Below are 18,735 nucleotides of genomic sequence, written 5' to 3' on the forward strand. Positions count from 1 at the left end.
AAATCAAATACAGGTCAAATACAGGTGTGTTTACTATTTATGCTTATGCTTTTATAGCTGCTCTATTTTATGCTGTGTTACTACAAGTTTTATTTTGTAGTCTTATTCTTTGGCAGTTACATTGGAAATACTAAAATCTTGCCTCAGGTGTGGATATTCAGGTTTTCCAGAGAAAAATGCATCCCATTTCTGAAAGATATTGCAGAAAAGGGGCAATCATTATTCATATTCTTACTCAGGATTTTTGTCTTTTGTTTTGTATTTATGTTCTTTTTTGTATTCCTGTGACAAGTTTTAGAGTGAAGCCAGTTTCTCCATTTTAGAAACAGAAAGACTAAATCCACTGGTAGCTTCTAAAGGAGTCTTGCAAGAAAAATGACAGTATTTTTGTGACTACATAGTTTTGATGTAGCACTATTCAGTATAATAAAACTTCTCTTTAATTTTTGACTTGAAGGAGCAGTAGGATCCCAGAAAAATATTATGATATGAACATGTGGCTAACACCCCAAATCAGAAGTTTAGAGATGAGGAGCTTCATGTTAAGATAGTTCTTTATGTTTGCTGAGAAGGATACACACCCCTCCCCAGTTCCCCTCCCATATTTGTCAATTCAGAACTAATGTGATGCATCACCTTGCAGCATTTTTAAATTAAAGGGCCATCATTTCAAAGATTTAAGATGCCCCAAAAAAGTGATTAAGCAGAAGTATTTTGCTTCCAAAGCTGTATTTCAAATAGTAGCAAATAGTATTTGCAGAAAAAACACAAAGCAATTCTTACCGGCCATGTAAAGGCATTCTTTAATTCTGTTAAAGAATATTTGATTTTGAATACTTCAAGAACAAGCAGCCTGAGTTTCAGAGTTGCATTTTTTTTTTTTTTGCCTCTTTATGTAGAAAACCAGATGTGTGGCCTTACTGAATGCATTCTGTTTCACTTCTCACTCTACCTTGCCAGCAGCTCTTATATTTCTGTAATAACGCCAGTGTTTTCTGCTCAGCAGCAGCTGCTTGTAACATCTGTCAGATAGTTATAAAGCTGAATTAGAATTCACCTGACTGAATGAGGGGATGAATTTCTGATCAAGAAATGAGAGAGACTGCAGTTCCATTTTCCATACCTCTTAATAATCACTGCTATAGACAATAATAAAGAGCAGATGTTTTCTGGGTTAGATGTAGATTAAATGGAGGTGGAACAGGACAAAAAAAAAGCAAAGGAAGAAAAAAAAATACCAGCTCACTCTTCTACATACATAAGTATGCCTCTCACATTCAGCATGAGACATTGATATTAATTAACACTATTGTAAAAAGATGCTGCATCGTATGCTTCACGTTCTAGATCTTCTCCAGCACCTGCTGATGATCAGGCCCTGTGTTATGTGTGAGTATTGGCAATTCAGAAACTCATTATGGCTCTGTGTTGCAACTTGTCTGTAAAATCATTCCATGCTTTTATGACATCAGTAGTAATGTCAGGGATATATCCAGATATAGGTACATATTCTCTTTCTTCTCATGTATATTTGTATGTGCATGCACATGTGGCTGCATATGTGGATGTGTATATATATTTTTTAATTAAGAAAGATACAACTGTGTGTATATAATTGTATTATATATTTATTTGTGGCTTTAAACTTGAAGATTGGAGCATGCTTTCTAAGTCTGGAATGAAAGTACCTGTATTCTAAAAAAATATTGCTATTATATTTAAATTTCTTCTGTGACAGCCACCCAAGATGTGCTCAGAGCACGTGTGCATGTTGTGTGTATGTGTAAAAGGTTCACTTCTAGAATTGGCATGAGTACAATGTACTGATATCTGGATTAATCTCAGTGTCATATTTTCTGTGGCACTTACGTTTTACTTCCTTCATATATGCAAAGGTTCAAATTGAACCTCAAATGTTGATTACAGTAATTTGTCCTAAGCATTTTCCATACTTTGTAATTTATTTGTTCGTGTTTCAAGGTTTTGTGTTCAGTCAAGCATGTGATAAATGTTCCTCTGTACTGCATGCAGTGTTGTGTTTACAATATACTTTCATAAGTAAAACCATTGGTGTTTCCATTGTCATCGCTTTAGTTGCTAGTGCATATTTCTGGGGATAGGAGAAGTGGTGATAGCTCTTAAGAAAGAAAACCAGAACACTTTTCTTTCAAGCTGTATATCTACTAAAGAGAGGAAGATGGTTAAACTGTGCATATGCTTTCCTTTGAAATTGTTGAACTTTAATTTCTCTTGCAACGAAGAAATATGACACAGAAGTGGAACATACATTTATTTATTTTGTTTTCCCTGCCTTCATGTCTGTTTTCTGCCCCCTGTTTCTGTTACCATCTTTCCTGTAGCTATATTAAGACAATTACCAGTCTGTTTTGCAGATGAACTGGTGCGTTGGTGGGGTTTTCTTTCCGCTTTACAGCACAAAGTTCAACAGAGTTGGCCAGAGGAGCCCAAAACACTTTTTGTTCTGTGCCTTTCATTATCCCAGCCACAAGCTGAGCTGTTCAGGATGATGTTGAATACCTTCGGACCTCACTTTGACCTCCAAGTGAGCTCCAGCAGCAATCCAGCAAGTGATGGATTTGATAACTGTGAGGTGTCTGCTCATGAGCACTAAGCAGGGAAAATAGTCTTTCATTTCAATAATAACATGCAGAACAGAGAGAGTAGGAGGACATTCACATAAGTAATACAGGTAATAAGAGCAGTTTGGGAAACTTTTGCAGTTAACAGGACTTTAGAAATCGTGAGCGAGATACAAAGATGAACTCCACACAAAATATCTTTTCATGTATTTGATCAACGTAATTTGTTTTTCTTTTGTATGTTTTGTTTGTTTTTTTTTTTTTTTTTTGCAAAATGCAAGGGTTCTGGTTTATGTTTACAAAACAACTGAAGCATTTCAGAAACTTAGGTAAGGATGAGCATGAAGATAAGAATGAACAGTTAAAAACATACTGAATGTTTGTTTGAGTGCTATTATACTAGGCTGTTAAGCACTAGAATACAATTAATGTATTTTTTCCAAAGAACTAAAATGTAACAGCTGCCAGTGAGTTTATCTAAATTTTATTCCATCTGTGGAAATCAATTAGATGATTTAGTTGTTCAATTCTAGATGCATTTTTTAAAAAATAGTAAAACAAACCTCTTTTCTTTATAATTCCAGTGCTGTATACAGAAAGGGAAGCTAAGGCTGCTTTTCAGAGACGTTTCTAAGTAGCATTTAAAACTTTTTGAGAGCATCCATGGATTCATACCTTTTTAATGATTCAGCACAATGTCAGTTATTTAATCATGTAACAAAACACAATAGGGTATCCCCGAAGTTGGAGCGTATGGTTTGCCTCCCACTTGAGATCAGCTGATCTCAAGTGCTTATGCATAAGGTAAGGACTACTGCTGTCATTGGACCTTGAAACTCTTGTGCTCCTTGCAGAATTATTTGCCTTGTATTCCTTGCAGAAAAGGACTAGGCAAGAGTTGATACATATTGGACACTGTACTATCAGAGGTCACACTGTGCTGTATATATTCAGGCTGAATCTGGGATAACCTGCTTCCTTTGTAGGACTGTGCCATTCTCCTTTCCATACTTAGAGCTTCCAACTTCAGTTTAGCATAAAGAAAATTGTCCAAGCCTTCTAGCTAGAAGTTCTGGTTTCTTTAATGTATCTTTATGTCAAGGGAAAACTACATTATTTCCTACTTATTTTTATAAGTGATGACTATAACTGATCGGATGTTACATTTTCTTACATTGAAACTTACAGGTCTTACAGTTTTTGTAGAGGAAAGGTATTCTTGTGGGCTTGCTGGGTGAAGTGGCTGCATCAGCATTTGACCCATGAGAGTTTTGTGAACATAATACTAGTACTTCGCTGCAACTCAACACACTTGGAGTTGGAGATGGATGAGAAGTAGTAGTCATTATTCTCCAAAATTCTTTTCTCTCTTACTTCTTCTTGTTTTACTGCTGGGTCTTCAGAGAAGAGCTGCTGCATGTCTTTAGTATTTTGCAGTGGTAGGATGCCCTTAGGAAAGGCAGATAAGGGTTAGTGGCATAGTGCTGAGAGTTTGTTTCCAAGTGTATGTTAACTTCTCAGCGCTCCAAAATGAAAATCTGTTGTGTCAAGTGGAGTAACACTTACGTGTTTGAAAAAAGGCCAATGCAGAACAGGGAGATTTTTATGAATTTAGATAATATGGTTTTAGAAATTTCCAATAAAAGAACTAGGAGGTTCCTTCTGTTCAGCACCCTAGACACCTTTTGTTGCTTTTCTAGATATGGTAGGTGTGAGAGGAGGTAGGGAACATGCTTGGACATATACACAGATGGACAAATTAAGATGGCACTTTTAATAATTTTGGTAGAGTGTTTTAGACTGATAGCATTAGTCATATAAAACTTCATTTGCGTTTGTTTTGATGCTTGATGTATTCAGCAGAAAACTACTGAGTAGGGGCAATCACTGGCAATCAGGGTGTGACAAAGAGGACATCACTCAGGAATGATGGACAGGAGATGGCTCCATGTGAGAGCCTCAGACTTGAAAGAGTCTCTTCCCAGCTGCTTACATATCCTTGTGAAGTGGCCAAGGCCTTTTATTTTTGATTTAGCCCTGTCTCTTCCATGGGGAAATATGTTATTTTTTTTCTTTGAAAAGTGTGATGTATGGCAAGACAGACTTTTTTTTCTGCCCTTTTTCCATCATCCTTACTTCTTGGTATACTTGAGTCTGATAGCTAAGCTGTAGATTTTTAAGAACACAAAGCATCATTAAAGGAAGGCTATCTAAGTAGCCCTGCTTATATCATGGAGGATACTGTGGTATCCTTTTGCCTCCCAGATGGAAGCTTTTCGAGAAATATTCTTTAGGGCTTAATCTTTTTTCCCCTCTTTGTTTCACTCTCCCCAGTCTGTTGGACTGTTTCTGGCATTCAGACATCAAGTGGAGTCTGCACATCATTTTTCTGATGAAACACAATTGTCTGACTATCCTAAACTGGTTGGAAGTGCATGAAGACCTGGGGGAAGGAGTTGAGCAGGGGATTGGTCCCTGTGGCATAGGTGTTGTGCTGTAACACATTTTTATGTCCAAACCTATGAAGTATTCTTCACTAAAAGCATGGAAATCTAAAATAAATACAAAACCACCCATAAAAGCACAAAATCTCCTACAGGCCAACTTTCAGAAACATTTTCAGCAGTCAGTAATGGTGGTTATGGTGGCTCAAACCTCACAGGTCCTTCAGTGTTTGTCTTTGCATGAAGAATCTATGATTTGAATGAAGCTGGATTGTCTCTTGTTACATTCCTGTCACTGTTCAAGCACCATTTACTTTAATTACAAAAAATTATGTGCTGTTCCACTACCTAATTTGACTATAGATGTGTACTTGTTGCAAAGTCGCAAGTACAAAGTCGCAAAGGATTTGTGTGAGTGCTTATTCCCAGCATACCAGCACTGTTGCTTTGAAGTCAACAAAGTAGTCTTGAGTGCCTTCCTCATATCCATACCTCACACCCACTAAAGGGAGGACTGGCATTCCGTGTGCTAGTTTAATCATGTCCCATTTTATTGCAGTATTACATATGTGCCAGCAGAAAATTTAGACGAGTACAGGGCCAGTATGGGACAACAGACAGAGGGAACAGTGCCACTTGAACTTTTTCCTTCACATATTGTCAGGTGAGTCAAAAGGCTTACAGCTTTCTCCCAAATAGCTCTCAAAGGTAACTCTTTCCATACATCTTGCACATTTTGGGAAGATAAGTTTTATTTTAGAAGAGATGAAAGATGGATGATTTTCTTCAGACCGCCACAACAGTAAAAAGCTATTAAAATACAGTTTTGCTTTGACTAGCAAATTTTTAAGCATTTTTACAAGTCTGTTTGATCTGTCCAAAAAGGAGATTGAATTTTTTTTCATACTAAATTTCTCTTAAATACCATGCAATTGGATTTATGGATTGCCACAAATACTGAAGTGCTTCCAACATAAGACTTTGGTATTGATGGTCTTTCCAGAACATAACTGGAAACAATAAATCATGTCATTCTTTTCCTTCAGTTTCAAAAATTCATTGCAGTTACTGTCCAAAATTTCAAAGTGATTAATAATTGGATTTTTGCAATTTATCTCCAAAAGCAATAAGTTTAGTTGAGTGCTGCTGTTGTAATTTCTTCCATTTTGAAAACAGTAAATTACCTTTAGCTTTGATTTGATTGTAGTTCCAAATTGCACTTTGTTATTCTGTGTTGTGGATAGAAACTTCATTGCAGATAAGAAGTGGACGGGGAATCCATGAACGCCATATGGATTCTAAAAGACATCAGAAAAAGAAGTTCCTTACCTGAATCCAAATTCTGAAACTGTCAAGGTTACTCAATATATGAAATTTTCCAGAAAAATCTAGTGATTATGTGGATTCTTTAGAAATTAATTGCATGTTCATATTTATCCTTAGGGAACTTCCAGAGCTTCCAGAACGTGAAGAGGGGGAGGGAGAAGAAAGTGAACTTCAAAATGCAGCTTTCAGTAACTGGAACCAGCCCAGAAAGTAAGTGCAGATCTAGTTGCACATTATAAAATGTCATCTGAAATTCAAAAATTCAGAAACATATTTTGAGTAAAAAACAACAAAATCGCTGCACTTATGTATGTTGTGCATTGCTGGAGTGATTAATGATTGACTTTTACAGCCATTGGGCTAAATCCCTGCAGTCTAGCAGTGTCTTGATTTTTATAGTAATTTATCTCTACTTATTCCAAGCTGACTCACAGGATCAAGCCAAAAAGATGAAGAGAAAGACTCAAAATTTCCATTAGAACTCCAAACAAGCTGACCAATACTAGACTCAGTTACAGAATTTCTGATCAATCCAGTAGATAACTTCCACTGAAAGACAAAACTTTGCAAGGAGGAGTTATTTCAGAATTTTTCAAAATAATTGTGCAAATCCAGGTGTCTTCAGTGCACATCTTTGTCATAATCAGAACAGATTTTAATTTAGTTTGGTCCTTTTTTTATCACAAAAGGGTCGAACTCTGGAGAGAGCCTAGCAAGTCATTGGGCATCAGCATTGTTGGAGGACGAGGGATGGGAAGCCGCCTGAGCAATGGAGAAGTGATGAGGGGGATTTTTATCAAACATATCCTGGAAGATAGCCCAGCTGGCAAAAATGGAACACTGAAAACTGGAGATCGGATTGTAGAGGTACCATCTGAATACCTTTTGCTGCAATTCCCCCTGCATCTCAGGAGTCACTGAGAGGGATTTGTGGTGGGCTAACAGCTATGCAGTTGCCACAGCTGATGCCACTTGAGCCACCTAGACTGTGGTACCATCTGCTGGTGTTTGTGTGCAGACAGCTGCCTGTTAAGTTGAATGTTCAAGCTGAAGCATATGACTGACTGTGTGAGCAGGGGTCTACAAAGGCAGCAGTTTGACTTGCCTATTTGAAAAACAGAATGTGAGGAAAAAGCGTAAGTTTGGTGAAAAGAAAAGATTTTTCACCTTTTGCACCTTTTCACTGGGTAGCAATAGAAACAGCCAATGCAAACCATGCAAATGCATGCCAAGATTATTTCCATCTTAAATCTTAATTGATTCAAATAGTTCTTAGACATCTTGGACAGGAGTTAAGGGAGGCACATTTTTTTTTTCTCCTGACATGAAGAAATCTGTGATACTTGAGATATGAAGAACATTTTGCCCATGCCTCATTATAATGTAGCTGGTGGTATTGAAGGGTAGGATGTATCTTCATTTCTCTTCTACTTAGCTAGTCCTGTGCTCATGCAGCCACTTCTGCTTTGTCACTTAAAGATATTGCAGAATGAACATACTGAAGGGAATAGATCTTTCCTGACATGACTATCAGTGTCAGACATTGCCCTGTCTCCAGTGTCAGGCTAATAGAAACTGCCTCCATTTAACCCTGCTGGATGTCTCTAGCTGACTGTCCATCAAGAAGATGCCCAACAAGCAGAATGATGGAGTTTGTGATTCTGGCTCAGACTGGGCTTGACTTACACGGTGGTACTGAAACTGCAGTTAGCTGTTTGCTACAATATCGATGTTGAGGATCTTGAAATAATATGTTGGTATAGGTGGCACTTTCTATAACAGGATGGAACAGTTTGCAGTGTATGAGAAGTTGGGAGGTGGAATTTTGCTTGAAGGCCACAAAATTAAAAATATTCATTTCACCTGAATAACTGGATTTTTGTGAGTGCAGTTGTCTCTGACAGTGATGCTTGCAGAAACTGAAATGGGTGAGTGAAAACAAAATGTTGTGTTAATGTGACTGTTTCTGAATGAACGGTTTTAGTTTCTCAAGTTGTGGCATATGTAAACTTCCATCTCTGCAGTACATACAGTTTTTCAGACATGGGAAATTGGACAGTATTACTGTTCTTGTTCAGTTCCTCATAGGTTTAGAATTTCTCTCAGATTGTTTTTGTGCTCTCTTATTTGCATTGGATGATTAAGTTTAAGGTAGACTATTAAAAAGTTGTAGGGGTAATCCTCATCATATAAGTTTGTGTGCTAGAATTGCCACTAACAAATAACCTTTCTGTGTTAGCTTCTAGCTTTTGTTGTGGTCATTGTGGCAATACTTTACTGATGCTAACCTCACCTTAACATTGTTCTTACCTGGATAACAGGACAAAATGTTTTACACACCCATACATATACAGACGTGAAAAAAAATAACCAGGCACTTAAATTTGCCCTTAGTCTACCTGTGTACATGCATTCTTCCAGAAGATAGAAAGCTTTTCAGTAATACCTCATCATGAAAGACTCTCCAGCACCTAACAAGTTTCAGTTTTAAAATCTCATAAAGTAATAAGTTTTTTCTTAAGGTGGGATTTGCAGGAAGCACTATTTGATAAACACTCCTACTCTCTTCAGATTATCATATCTCTTCTGTTACATTGCTTGTGGAGACTCTTATGGAGTCTGAACTAAAAATGTTGGAAAACATTTTTACAACAGAGGAATAAGAGAATATTTAGTTGATGTTCTGTTGGTGCCCTTGGAAATACCAAACCTATATTTGAGGGACCTCAGGCCAAGTTTGTAGAAAGGTCCGCTAAAAACAGAGGGTTGGGCTTAGGTTTTAGTCAAAGTTTCCTAACCAAAACTCAGAACTGACTCATGACTCTTGTAGCTTCTTGCAATGTTAAGATGAGGCCTTCCAATTACAGGTGGATGGAATTGACCTCAGAGATGCCAGCCACGAACAAGCTGTGGAAGCCATACGGAAGGCAGGCAATCCTGTAGTCTTTATGGTACAGAGCATTATAAGCAGACCAAGGGTAAGCATAAAGAATGTGAAAAGAGATGTAATACATAGTAATAGATGAAGCAAATGTTCAAGATGGTGGTATTTGGGAATGGGATATTTAATCCTGAAAATGCCATCTCAACTATTTTAGGAACAAAGATTTGATTTAAGTATTATTTCCATTTAGAATGAAATCGATTTGGATTTGGAAATACCCTCCAGCACGCCGTCCTCAAACTATTTTGAAAAGCCTCAAGAAAGATAATTTGTTGGGGGGCAGAGTAGGAGTCTAACTAAAACCATCTGTTAGAGATTGACAGCATGTCTGAGGAGCGCATGCAGAAATACAGCGCCTGTTAAAAAATTCTGTGGACATTAATGAAAGGACCTAGAAGTACATGGAAGTTTTCTGTCACTAAGCTGCATGGACGTTGCAGACAAAAGCTACAATGCTTTAAATATAAGTTGCTTGCGTCACTAGAAACTAAACTTCCTCTTTGTAGAGTCTATGTAAGCTGCATGTTTATTTACTAGTTGTCTCATAACTCTTGTTCCCCAGCCAGAGTCTCTTTATAGCCCTTCTTCAGCTTCTGCTCCCTGTGGGCAGAAAACTACTAACCCATTTTATCGTCAGTCATCTAAGGTAAAGTTGCATGAAAAAGCTCTATTGAATGTTGATTATTGACACTCAAACTACTAAAGTAACACTTTTGTATTTGCTGTGATGTGAACAGAATTGCTGCTACTGAAAGTTTAGGCCCATTTGGGATGGAAATGATGCCATTACTATATCACTACTTTTATTTAGAGAATTTGCTATCTTTGATTGTAGTTCTTTATTCTCTATTTTCAGATTAAGCTTGTTGGTTATTTCTTGATTGTTCTAACAAACTCTTGTTTCTCTGTGAGCAGAAACATTGCAAATGCTCTTCCTGTACCCATACATTATGTTGTGATCTTCATAAATGGCATTATGTTTATTATTTTCATCTTTTGAAACTTGCATTTGTACTTAATAAGATCTTACTGTATAGTGAGAATTTCCTGCTTTCATTCATGTCAAGTCACTCATGTCTACTCACATGAGCTGTAATTATTATGGTACCACTATGTGTTTAACCAGGCAGTGGGTTTTAAGTAACATGTAGCTAATGAGTCCATTTCTTCCGTTTTGTTTCATGCAAATAGTAGTTAGGAGACATCCTGTGTGTACTCCAGAACAGCCTGAATAATGCAAGTGGCCTGTGAAAAGACAGTGACAGTTTTGATAATGAGGAGTTACCCATCGAGTCTGTGTTCTGTACCTATACCCCTCTGCATATTTCCAAGTCAGAAAAAATACTTCACTGTGATTATGGTCCCATAATCACAGTGATTATGCTGTAGTGTTACAGCATTATGCTGTATGAAATGCTAGCTAGTTTCTGATAATTTAGCATCTTGGATACATGGATAAAATTCTGAATGGAAGTTAGTTGAAAAAAGGAAATAACAGAAAGAAAAAATCCTGTTACTTTAGGCTTTGATTTGAGTTTTAAAAGATAGTTAAAGAGCAAACTCCCTTTATTTAACATTTGCTCCTCTTGTCCTAGACCGCACAAAAAGTATGGTAAACTAAACTGTTCAGGCAAATTCAAATGCTCCATATTTTATCATAATAGTCAGTCCATATTAATACAATGCTGTTGCATGGATTAGTACTAGGGCTAGTATTTTAGGAGCTGTGCCCTCTTGCCATGAAAAAGGCAAAATTTTGAATGACTGTAGCTGAACTTTTGTTTCCTGTTTTACTAGGATTGTACTGTTGACATATGAAGTGTTGTGATGCTTATTTTAATTTCCTAAAATTTCAACAAGATATATTCAAAAATTCTCTGCAGATGACATGTAATTTTTAAAGTGTAATAGGGTGATTACAGTAACAATTTACTTTTCATAAAACTTTCTTTATAATATTCAAAATCAAATGGGAATCACATATACAGAAAATCTTTTACCCTAGGGAAACAGCCTGTTGACTTTGAATGACTTGACAGTGAAGAAACCTTGGTCATACATGGCATTACTTTGTCACTGCTGAAGATACAGTAGAGCAAAAACACTTGTTGTCTTATCAAATGGAATTACTGTTTTGCAACATGGTATTTGAAAATAAATGTTTAGGGATGTGTTTACTATTTTCGGGAGCATTTAACAAAACAAATGCTTTAAGAAATTTTTTTAAACAGCACTTTAACTTTTGATTAAATTACTGTTCGTGTAAATGATCCTGGAAGGTTTTCACATTCCTGTCCATTCTATTTTCCAGCAGTGTTAAATTTACAGCCCTAAGACCTACAGATAATTGCCGGATGGATACAACCAGTGTAGAAACTACTTCTAAGTATACACAGTATATTTCCAACATACTATTTGAAATCAGAGCTGTTTCCTCCGTGTTAAGCAGATTCTGTCCTCAAAATAGAATACAGTACAAAAACTGCATAAGGAATATAAATGGTCAATTATATCTTTTTATCTGGTCTACATGTGTAAACTCTTTTTCTGTTAAATAACAATTAGAAAGTACCTTGCTTTGGGGGAAGACCAGAGTATTTAGTATCAAGAAACTAGAAATTCAGGCAGTTACACATGCATATGTGCATATACAAAGTGTTCTGTGAAATTTATTATTAGATATGAAATCTGCTTAGAGATGCCTAATATTACTAAGCCCTCCCTTTTACAAAATAAATAGTGAGTGTATTACCACAGGAGTTAAATCAAATTATGAGGATCTGTGGTTTACAAAATAAGACTAAACCTACTGCATTATTACAGATATTTGTGTTCATCCTAACCCAGAAACCCACAACTAATTAATGTGTAAGGGTGTCCTGTATGTTTGGAAAAGATTTTTCAAATATCACAGCACATAAATGCAGTGTAATTCTGCACTTGATGTACTTCATGGTCTAGAACAGGTGTGAGGATTGGTGCTTTTTCTCTCTACTGACAGAGCATCAGAAACACAGGGCAAATACAGTTTCGCCCAATTTCACATATCTGTTGCAAGTGCAGAATGTAGACCTTGTTCGGTTAGCCCAGACAACTAAATGAATATGTTTTGGTTCATGATTGAAAAGGGTTCGTTTAAAACTTTTTTTTTTTTGCTTAGTTTCTATTATGCTTTCCTTTTAGAACCCTTCCCTGCCTTTTCTGCAGAACAGTGTTTTCAGTAGGCCAGCTGTCTTCAGCAGCACTAACCCATTTGCTGATTCTTCTCAGTTCAACGCTGCTAAGGTTGGATGATGACACACTATCTTTTCACTCACCAAATATCCTGTGTGTGCTTCTTTCCCATTGCTGTCTCTCTGCATTTAAATTCTTTTAACTAGTTTGAGTTATGTGCTGTGCTGATGAGCTTGAGAACGCTATGTAGTGAATTCAAAGACACAGACATGCATATACATAGAAAAGTTATGGAGAAGTTAAATAATGCCAGCTCCATTAATCATAACCACTAAAGCTGATCTATTCAGAGCTACCAAAGGAAAGATCAGTCCCTGACATGTATCTTAAAATACCTAAGTGTAACTCTCTCATCAGTGTAAGGTCTTTTGCTGCTATGTACTTCTTTTGATTTTCTGTGGTTATGACATTCCAGCTTTGATATTTCTCTTTTATTTTTGCATTAAAAAAAAACAAAACTTGCAGCTTTTTTTTTATGATGCTTTGCTTCTTGAAAATTCTTTTCATGAACCATGATTATGATGCTGAAGTCTTTAGAAATAAAAAAAAAGGTAGACTTTTTTTTTGTGCATATTTACTGCATGTTATTCATAATGGGAACAGTTTTAACCTCTAATAAAAATACCTTAATCCTAATATGCATGCGTTTTTGATTTAATAAAATAATTTCTAGCTGGTTTTACATCTTGCAAGTGATTGTGCCCTTTGTCTATTTTCCCATGTTGTTGGAAGTATTGAATGTGCAACAAACACTTATGATATGTGGTGTATAATTGCATATGTTTTGAAATCTTTTTGTGTTTGTTACAGTTCTGAGGAAAGGGAGTAGACATGTAACATAAATGATGATTTACGCTTTCTCTATTTTCAAAAATTTTTCTGAAAAACATTGCATGCATTTTAAAAGAAAACCTGATGATCCTGTACTTTATGCATAATTCCTTTCTTAGCATTAATAGAAGAGTGGCCTTTTGTCCTCTCTCTCGTTTTTTGAACTCAGGTTCATGTGTAGTGAGAAACTTTGATGATGGTCCTTAGTAACCCCTTAAATACATTTATAAATCAAGTTAATAAATGTTGTTGCAGTTAGCAGAATGAATCCATAATTGAAAATGAGTTATTGGCTAATATTACTGTGTATTGCCAAAGATGCTATAACATGTGGATTGCTGTTTTCTGTTACTGTAGGAGGTATCGAATCCAATTAGAGTTACCTTCCGTTGTTCCCCAACTAACCCTTTTGCTCCCACACCATTCAAGGTTTGTCTTAATTCCCGTCAGTTGGTCCTACTGTATGTGTGCTGTACATTTGTACATGGACTGTGATAACTTCGGGAGTATTGCTTCTTTTTCTGCCTGTGCCTTAATTTTTTCAAGTTCCAGACTTGCTGTGATTTTCAGTATTTGCTTGGCTGTGATCAGAGTGGCCCTGGTAGCTAAATGGGTTCAACTGTTGGATGCTTTGTATTTTAAATGAAATACTGTGGTGTGGCACACTGAAAGTATTTCATGAGTTAAAGCCTTTTAGGTTTCTGTGTGTTGCCCGATTCAGGGAGCAAAAGTCTTATGTGTGTGTAAACTGTGGGGACTGGCTTCTGCTTCTGACTGTTCAAATGTGTCAGGCTGAGTTCTGCAGGCAGGACATGTTCCCTTCCCCTCAAATGGCGTTTTAGCACAGTTTTTACCCTCCTACAAAGGACCCTTGCTTTTACTTTCATTTCAGCATTTCCTTAAACCTTAAAATGTTCAGATTATGTTATGTTGTTACTTATTCACAATGGTACAAGATGATGCATTTTTTTGTCAGTCATATTATGGTGGCAGCAGTTAATAAGTGCTAATCTGTCAGGATGTAGCCCTACATCTACACCTTGCAAATCTTCCAGAGATCCTTTACACCAATATGTTGTTCCTTTTTTTGGTCTTGTTTTCTTTAAGTTTTGCTGTTCTTGGACATTGTACCTCTAAAGTAGTATGTTAATTTTGGTTTTAAAAGATAAAAAATTAAGTTTGCTGATCTGGTTTGATCTCATATTTGTACTGGATTTGTGTTGCAAGATAATGGTAGTTGGGGAGGCTATGGGGGGGTGACTTGTCGTATTTTTCCCTCCTTTGTCTAGCTGAAGAAGGAAGTGATAGAGCAGCTTTGGTGGGCACCTGGCCTCCAGACAGCGTCAACTCACCACAAAACCATATTTCCTCATTTTTCCAGGATATTATTTAGCTTTAGTAAAACTCTAGGAAGACCTCTGAAAAAAAGAGTTTTTCTAGAACTCCTCTCCCTTTTGCCTCTCCTTGATGTGGAGGTACTACCAACTTTTCTTTTTGTGCACACATGAATTTTTGATTTTGAAAAATAACTTTTGATGTTACTAGGTTGTGTTTCTACTCTTCTCTGATGCTGGTAGGTGACAATGTCTGTGCTAGAATTTTGTTGCTTCAGTTTAGGAATGTTAGGTATCATCTTAGAAGGATGACATTGTCTTAGATAAATATTTGCTTTGGTGTCACTTCCCACACTTTTGAGATTTAGTGACTTCTTAGTTAAGTTTCTCGATGAAGTTCCTAAATGAAAGGAAAATCTTGAAGCAGAAGCAGAATGAGAGAACTGAAATAGGGCATTTGCAATATCTTTATATCTTTCGAGTTACAGAGTGAAGATAAGTAATTTTTGTTTAGGCCTGGAACCTTTCTTAAATTCTAAAATTACTAAACTGGTAACTTCCCAGGTTTCTCAACACATTCAGTTTGAAAGCTGATAAAGTTTTCCAAGGTGTATGTTATTCATTTCACTGTTGCCTCTGATGAAGAGATTATTACCTAAGTGATTTTGGCACCTAAAGGCACCATCAGAGATGCTGTGTTCAAGCTTGCTGATGAAGGTAGTGAGAACTGGAATTATGAGAATAGGGTTATGAAGTGAGGGCAACACACCTGAAAACTTGAGTGTTTTAAAAACTTGGTTTTCATTTAAAATTCTTGTTTACTTTAGTAGCTGATCTGCCAAGTATCAAGGTCTCTTGGGCATACATAAGCTAAAGAATGATGAAATTCAGAGAGAGGTTTCTTGCTTACATGTTTACTTTAAGCAAGGCAAAATTATGCAAATTTCACATAGTGAAATTCCTTATCAGATTTCATATTCCTCAAGGAAACTTTCTTGAATGGAAGCTTTCAAGGCTGTGGATTTGGGCATTTAACTATTATATTGCAGTAGTTGTGCATTTATACCACTTAACTTTGTGTGAATATGAATAGAACACATCAAATATCTGTCTCTTGTGATTTAACCTGTATCCTCATTTATTTGATCTTCTCTGTGCAGCTTGTAGGAAACTAGTAAATGAGACTGAAAAGGTCCAGTCACTATGGATTTCTTCAGTTATCTGTTTAATTTTGGTTTTTAACTGTCCTTTCAGTTATTATGCCTGTTTCTTTTTTTTTTTTCCCTGTAGATATTTTGAAAGTTCCCAGGTTTTTGTTGGGGTTTTTTTTTGTTTGTTTTTTGGGTTTTTTTTTTACTTTCCTTATGTTTGGCTTCCTAAGTATATGATGGGAAGAAATTACATGGGATGACTCTTAAAATTGGTTATAAATGCTTTACAAATCTGGCATTAAAACAAAAGCACTTGAGTCTTCATTGGAGGCTTTTTCTGAAACATAAAATGGCACATAAAACTTTACTGAATTGGGCTTTTACTGTGAGTTGTTTGCTTCCAGATACATTTTGGAGTGATGTTTTTTGTTACCTTGCCTGGTGTTTGTTTCTGTCTTTGATCTCTCTGCCTTTCTGTGCGCTGTTATTAATTCAGAGTTTCAGCTGCTTGGTATTGAAACTTTGAAGCTTAGTCATTGCCATTTTGACATTTTTGTGTACTAGTTTGCCCTACAGAGAGCCTGCATCTTCTTAGCCACTTCATTTTTCTTACTCTCCACAGGCATTTGGTCAGTCTGATACAGAGCCAGAAAAGACTTTGCTTTGTAACTTGCCTCTGCCCCCTCCTTCAGCATTTTCAGGAATGAGCTCTGATGTTGCACAGTCATCTTCTATCAGAGTCCCAGAAGATGTGGAGAAGGAGGATGAGTTTGGTTACAGCTGGAGTAAGTTTTTCCTGTGATAATATTTGAAATGCTTAGTATTAAAATTGCACTGTAAAAGACCACAGGAGTGGGGGCATCCAGTTTGATCTGCTTCTTTCTCATTTGCATATTGGTGTGGGTGCTAAGGTTGCTATTTTAGTTGTGCTTGTTCAGATACACATAGTAAAATATAAAACTCATTTCACTTTCTTCATTGCACTGCAATCTTTTTTTTTTCTCCATGGTTCCAGTTCAATGTAGGACTATTTGAAAAGTTACAGTGTACTCCAGGTAACTGTTGGCAGGGATCAACGTGATAGTATTTGTCGGGTTTCCAGCCCCGGATTGGGGTGACCCCGAAAGATGGAAAAGTCTCTCCTCCAACCCGTGCTTTCAAAGAAAGACTCAGTAGTCCTCTGTTGTCCGGTCTCAAGGTTGTTTATTATTGTTTATCTAAAAGATTCTTCTCCCTGACCTGCTGTGGCCCATTCAGCAGGTCAGACAAAGGCCCACTGCCCTCCCAGGGGGCTGGTGCCATCTTTTATATCATACATTACATGTTACATGTTTATACTTTTTCCCCAATGCCTATCATCTATATTGAATGGTGACTTTCTACTCTAAACCAATCTGTGAGTGCCAACATCACCAACGATATGGAGGCTAGGAAGGAGAAAGAAGGAGGACAGGGCACACCCAAATCCCTCCATCTTAGAAACCCTGACCCCCATGTACAAAACCTGGACCCCTGCGTACAAGGCTTAAAACCCCCCTGTACAGCACTCAAAAATCCTTCCTTTCACTTCGTGACTACTTCTACTACAATACCTAAACTTGTGTGTGTGGCTTGTAATTCTTCATACAGAGTTGGTAATTTGCTCCATGGGCTAAGATTGAAACCCCACGTGTGTCTTTGGCTGCATGCCAGGGTCTCAGAGCTCCCTCCAAGCAGCTCTGGCCATCCAGGGCACCCAGAGGGATGTTCTGGGTTCCCACAAGTATTTGTTACCTGAAAGTATTACTGGAGAGAAGATTACTTCTTCTGTGTATGAATATTTTTTAAGAAAATTTATAATATTTTCTGAAGGTATAAGGTAAACAAGAAGCTAGAAATATTATTATGAATCACCTAAGGCTTAGTTTAAAAGAAGGTGTGGTTTACACTGAAAATTTAATCATCCATTTTGGGCTTCTTCTGTCAGATACTGCACACTGAGCACTGATCTTGACTCTAGGTGACTTGTGAAGCTTTCTAATATAAATCCAACCTCTGCTACCCACACTTTTACATTTAGAAAAGATCGTGCAGCGCTATGGAAATCTACCAGGGGAGCTACACATGATTGAGCTGGAAAAAGGAAAGACAGGTCTGGGACTTAGTCTTGCTGGTAACAAAGACCGATCCAGGATGAGTGTCTTTATAGTGGGAATTGATCCAAATGGAGCAGCTGGAAAAGATGGCAGGTTACAGATTGCAGATGAGTTGCTAGAGGTGAGTTTTTGCAATTTATACTGAAGCCCAAATGTACTCACTTCAAATACCAGATTCTTGCTGAAATGTGTATGTTTTTCTGTAGACTTTGAAATCCCAAGTTTATCCAAGTTCATACCACTATGCTATAAGATTTTCCTTCTGATCTATGCCAGATAGGTGTAGTGGATTTTTTCCTGGTTATAATTACACCAAGTTATGGGTTAGATCCCTGTATGCACCATTCACTTAAGAGTTGGACTCAAGGATCCTTTTGGGTCCCTTCCAAATAAGATTCTGCAATTATGAATAAAGGTATGTTGAATAGAAACGTGGGACGACAACTGTTTCTGAGTTACTGACACATATGGAATGGCAGTGAATTGTAGGCCATGAAAAATATTGAAGTCCTCTAATCCATCCATCTCTAGAGTACTCTAGACTTTCTAATTACTTCCCTGTTTAATAGAAGTGTGATACTAGCAGAATATTTTTATATTGTGTAACACAGAATGTGGAAATTAAACTGGGGAAACAGGACAGATCTATTTTTATTATGGACTTCTAACTCATGACATGTTTGGGTGCTGTTTTCTAGCGGAGAGGAGTGACCGAACCACTAAACATGCAAGTAAC

General features: G+C 37.0%; 1 protein-coding gene across 21 annotated transcripts in view; it reads left to right on the forward strand.

The window, feature by feature from the left end:
• The window catches only part of MPDZ (multiple PDZ domain crumbs cell polarity complex component), a 95,429-nt gene that overhangs the window by 55,532 nt on the left and 21,162 nt on the right, over window positions 1-18,735 (forward strand). For 7 of the 21 annotated variants that reach the window (XM_038123470.1, XM_038123488.1, XM_038123468.1 and 4 more), the window contains 10 exons: window positions 1,348-1,389; window positions 5,604-5,708; window positions 6,488-6,580; window positions 7,060-7,237; window positions 9,238-9,348; window positions 9,877-9,960; window positions 12,498-12,599; window positions 13,737-13,808; window positions 16,487-16,649; window positions 17,924-18,120. In XM_038123470.1, coding sequence (XP_037979398.1) covers window positions 1,348-1,389; window positions 5,604-5,708; window positions 6,488-6,580; window positions 7,060-7,237; window positions 9,238-9,348; window positions 9,877-9,960; window positions 12,498-12,599; window positions 13,737-13,808; window positions 16,487-16,649; window positions 17,924-18,120 — 1,147 coding nt within the window. The remainder of the gene's footprint in view (window positions 1-1,347; window positions 1,390-5,603; window positions 5,709-6,487; window positions 6,581-7,059; window positions 7,238-9,237; window positions 9,349-9,876; window positions 9,961-12,497; window positions 12,600-13,736; window positions 13,809-16,486; window positions 16,650-17,923; window positions 18,121-18,735) is intronic. The other 14 variants (XM_038123484.1, XM_038123489.1, XM_038123491.1 and 11 more) reach the window with 10 other exon arrangements.

The sequence above is a fragment of the Motacilla alba genome, chromosome Z, assembly GCF_015832195.1.
Source record: "Motacilla alba alba isolate MOTALB_02 chromosome Z, Motacilla_alba_V1.0_pri, whole genome shotgun sequence".
Classification (NCBI taxonomy): domain Eukaryota; kingdom Metazoa; phylum Chordata; class Aves; order Passeriformes; family Motacillidae; genus Motacilla; species Motacilla alba.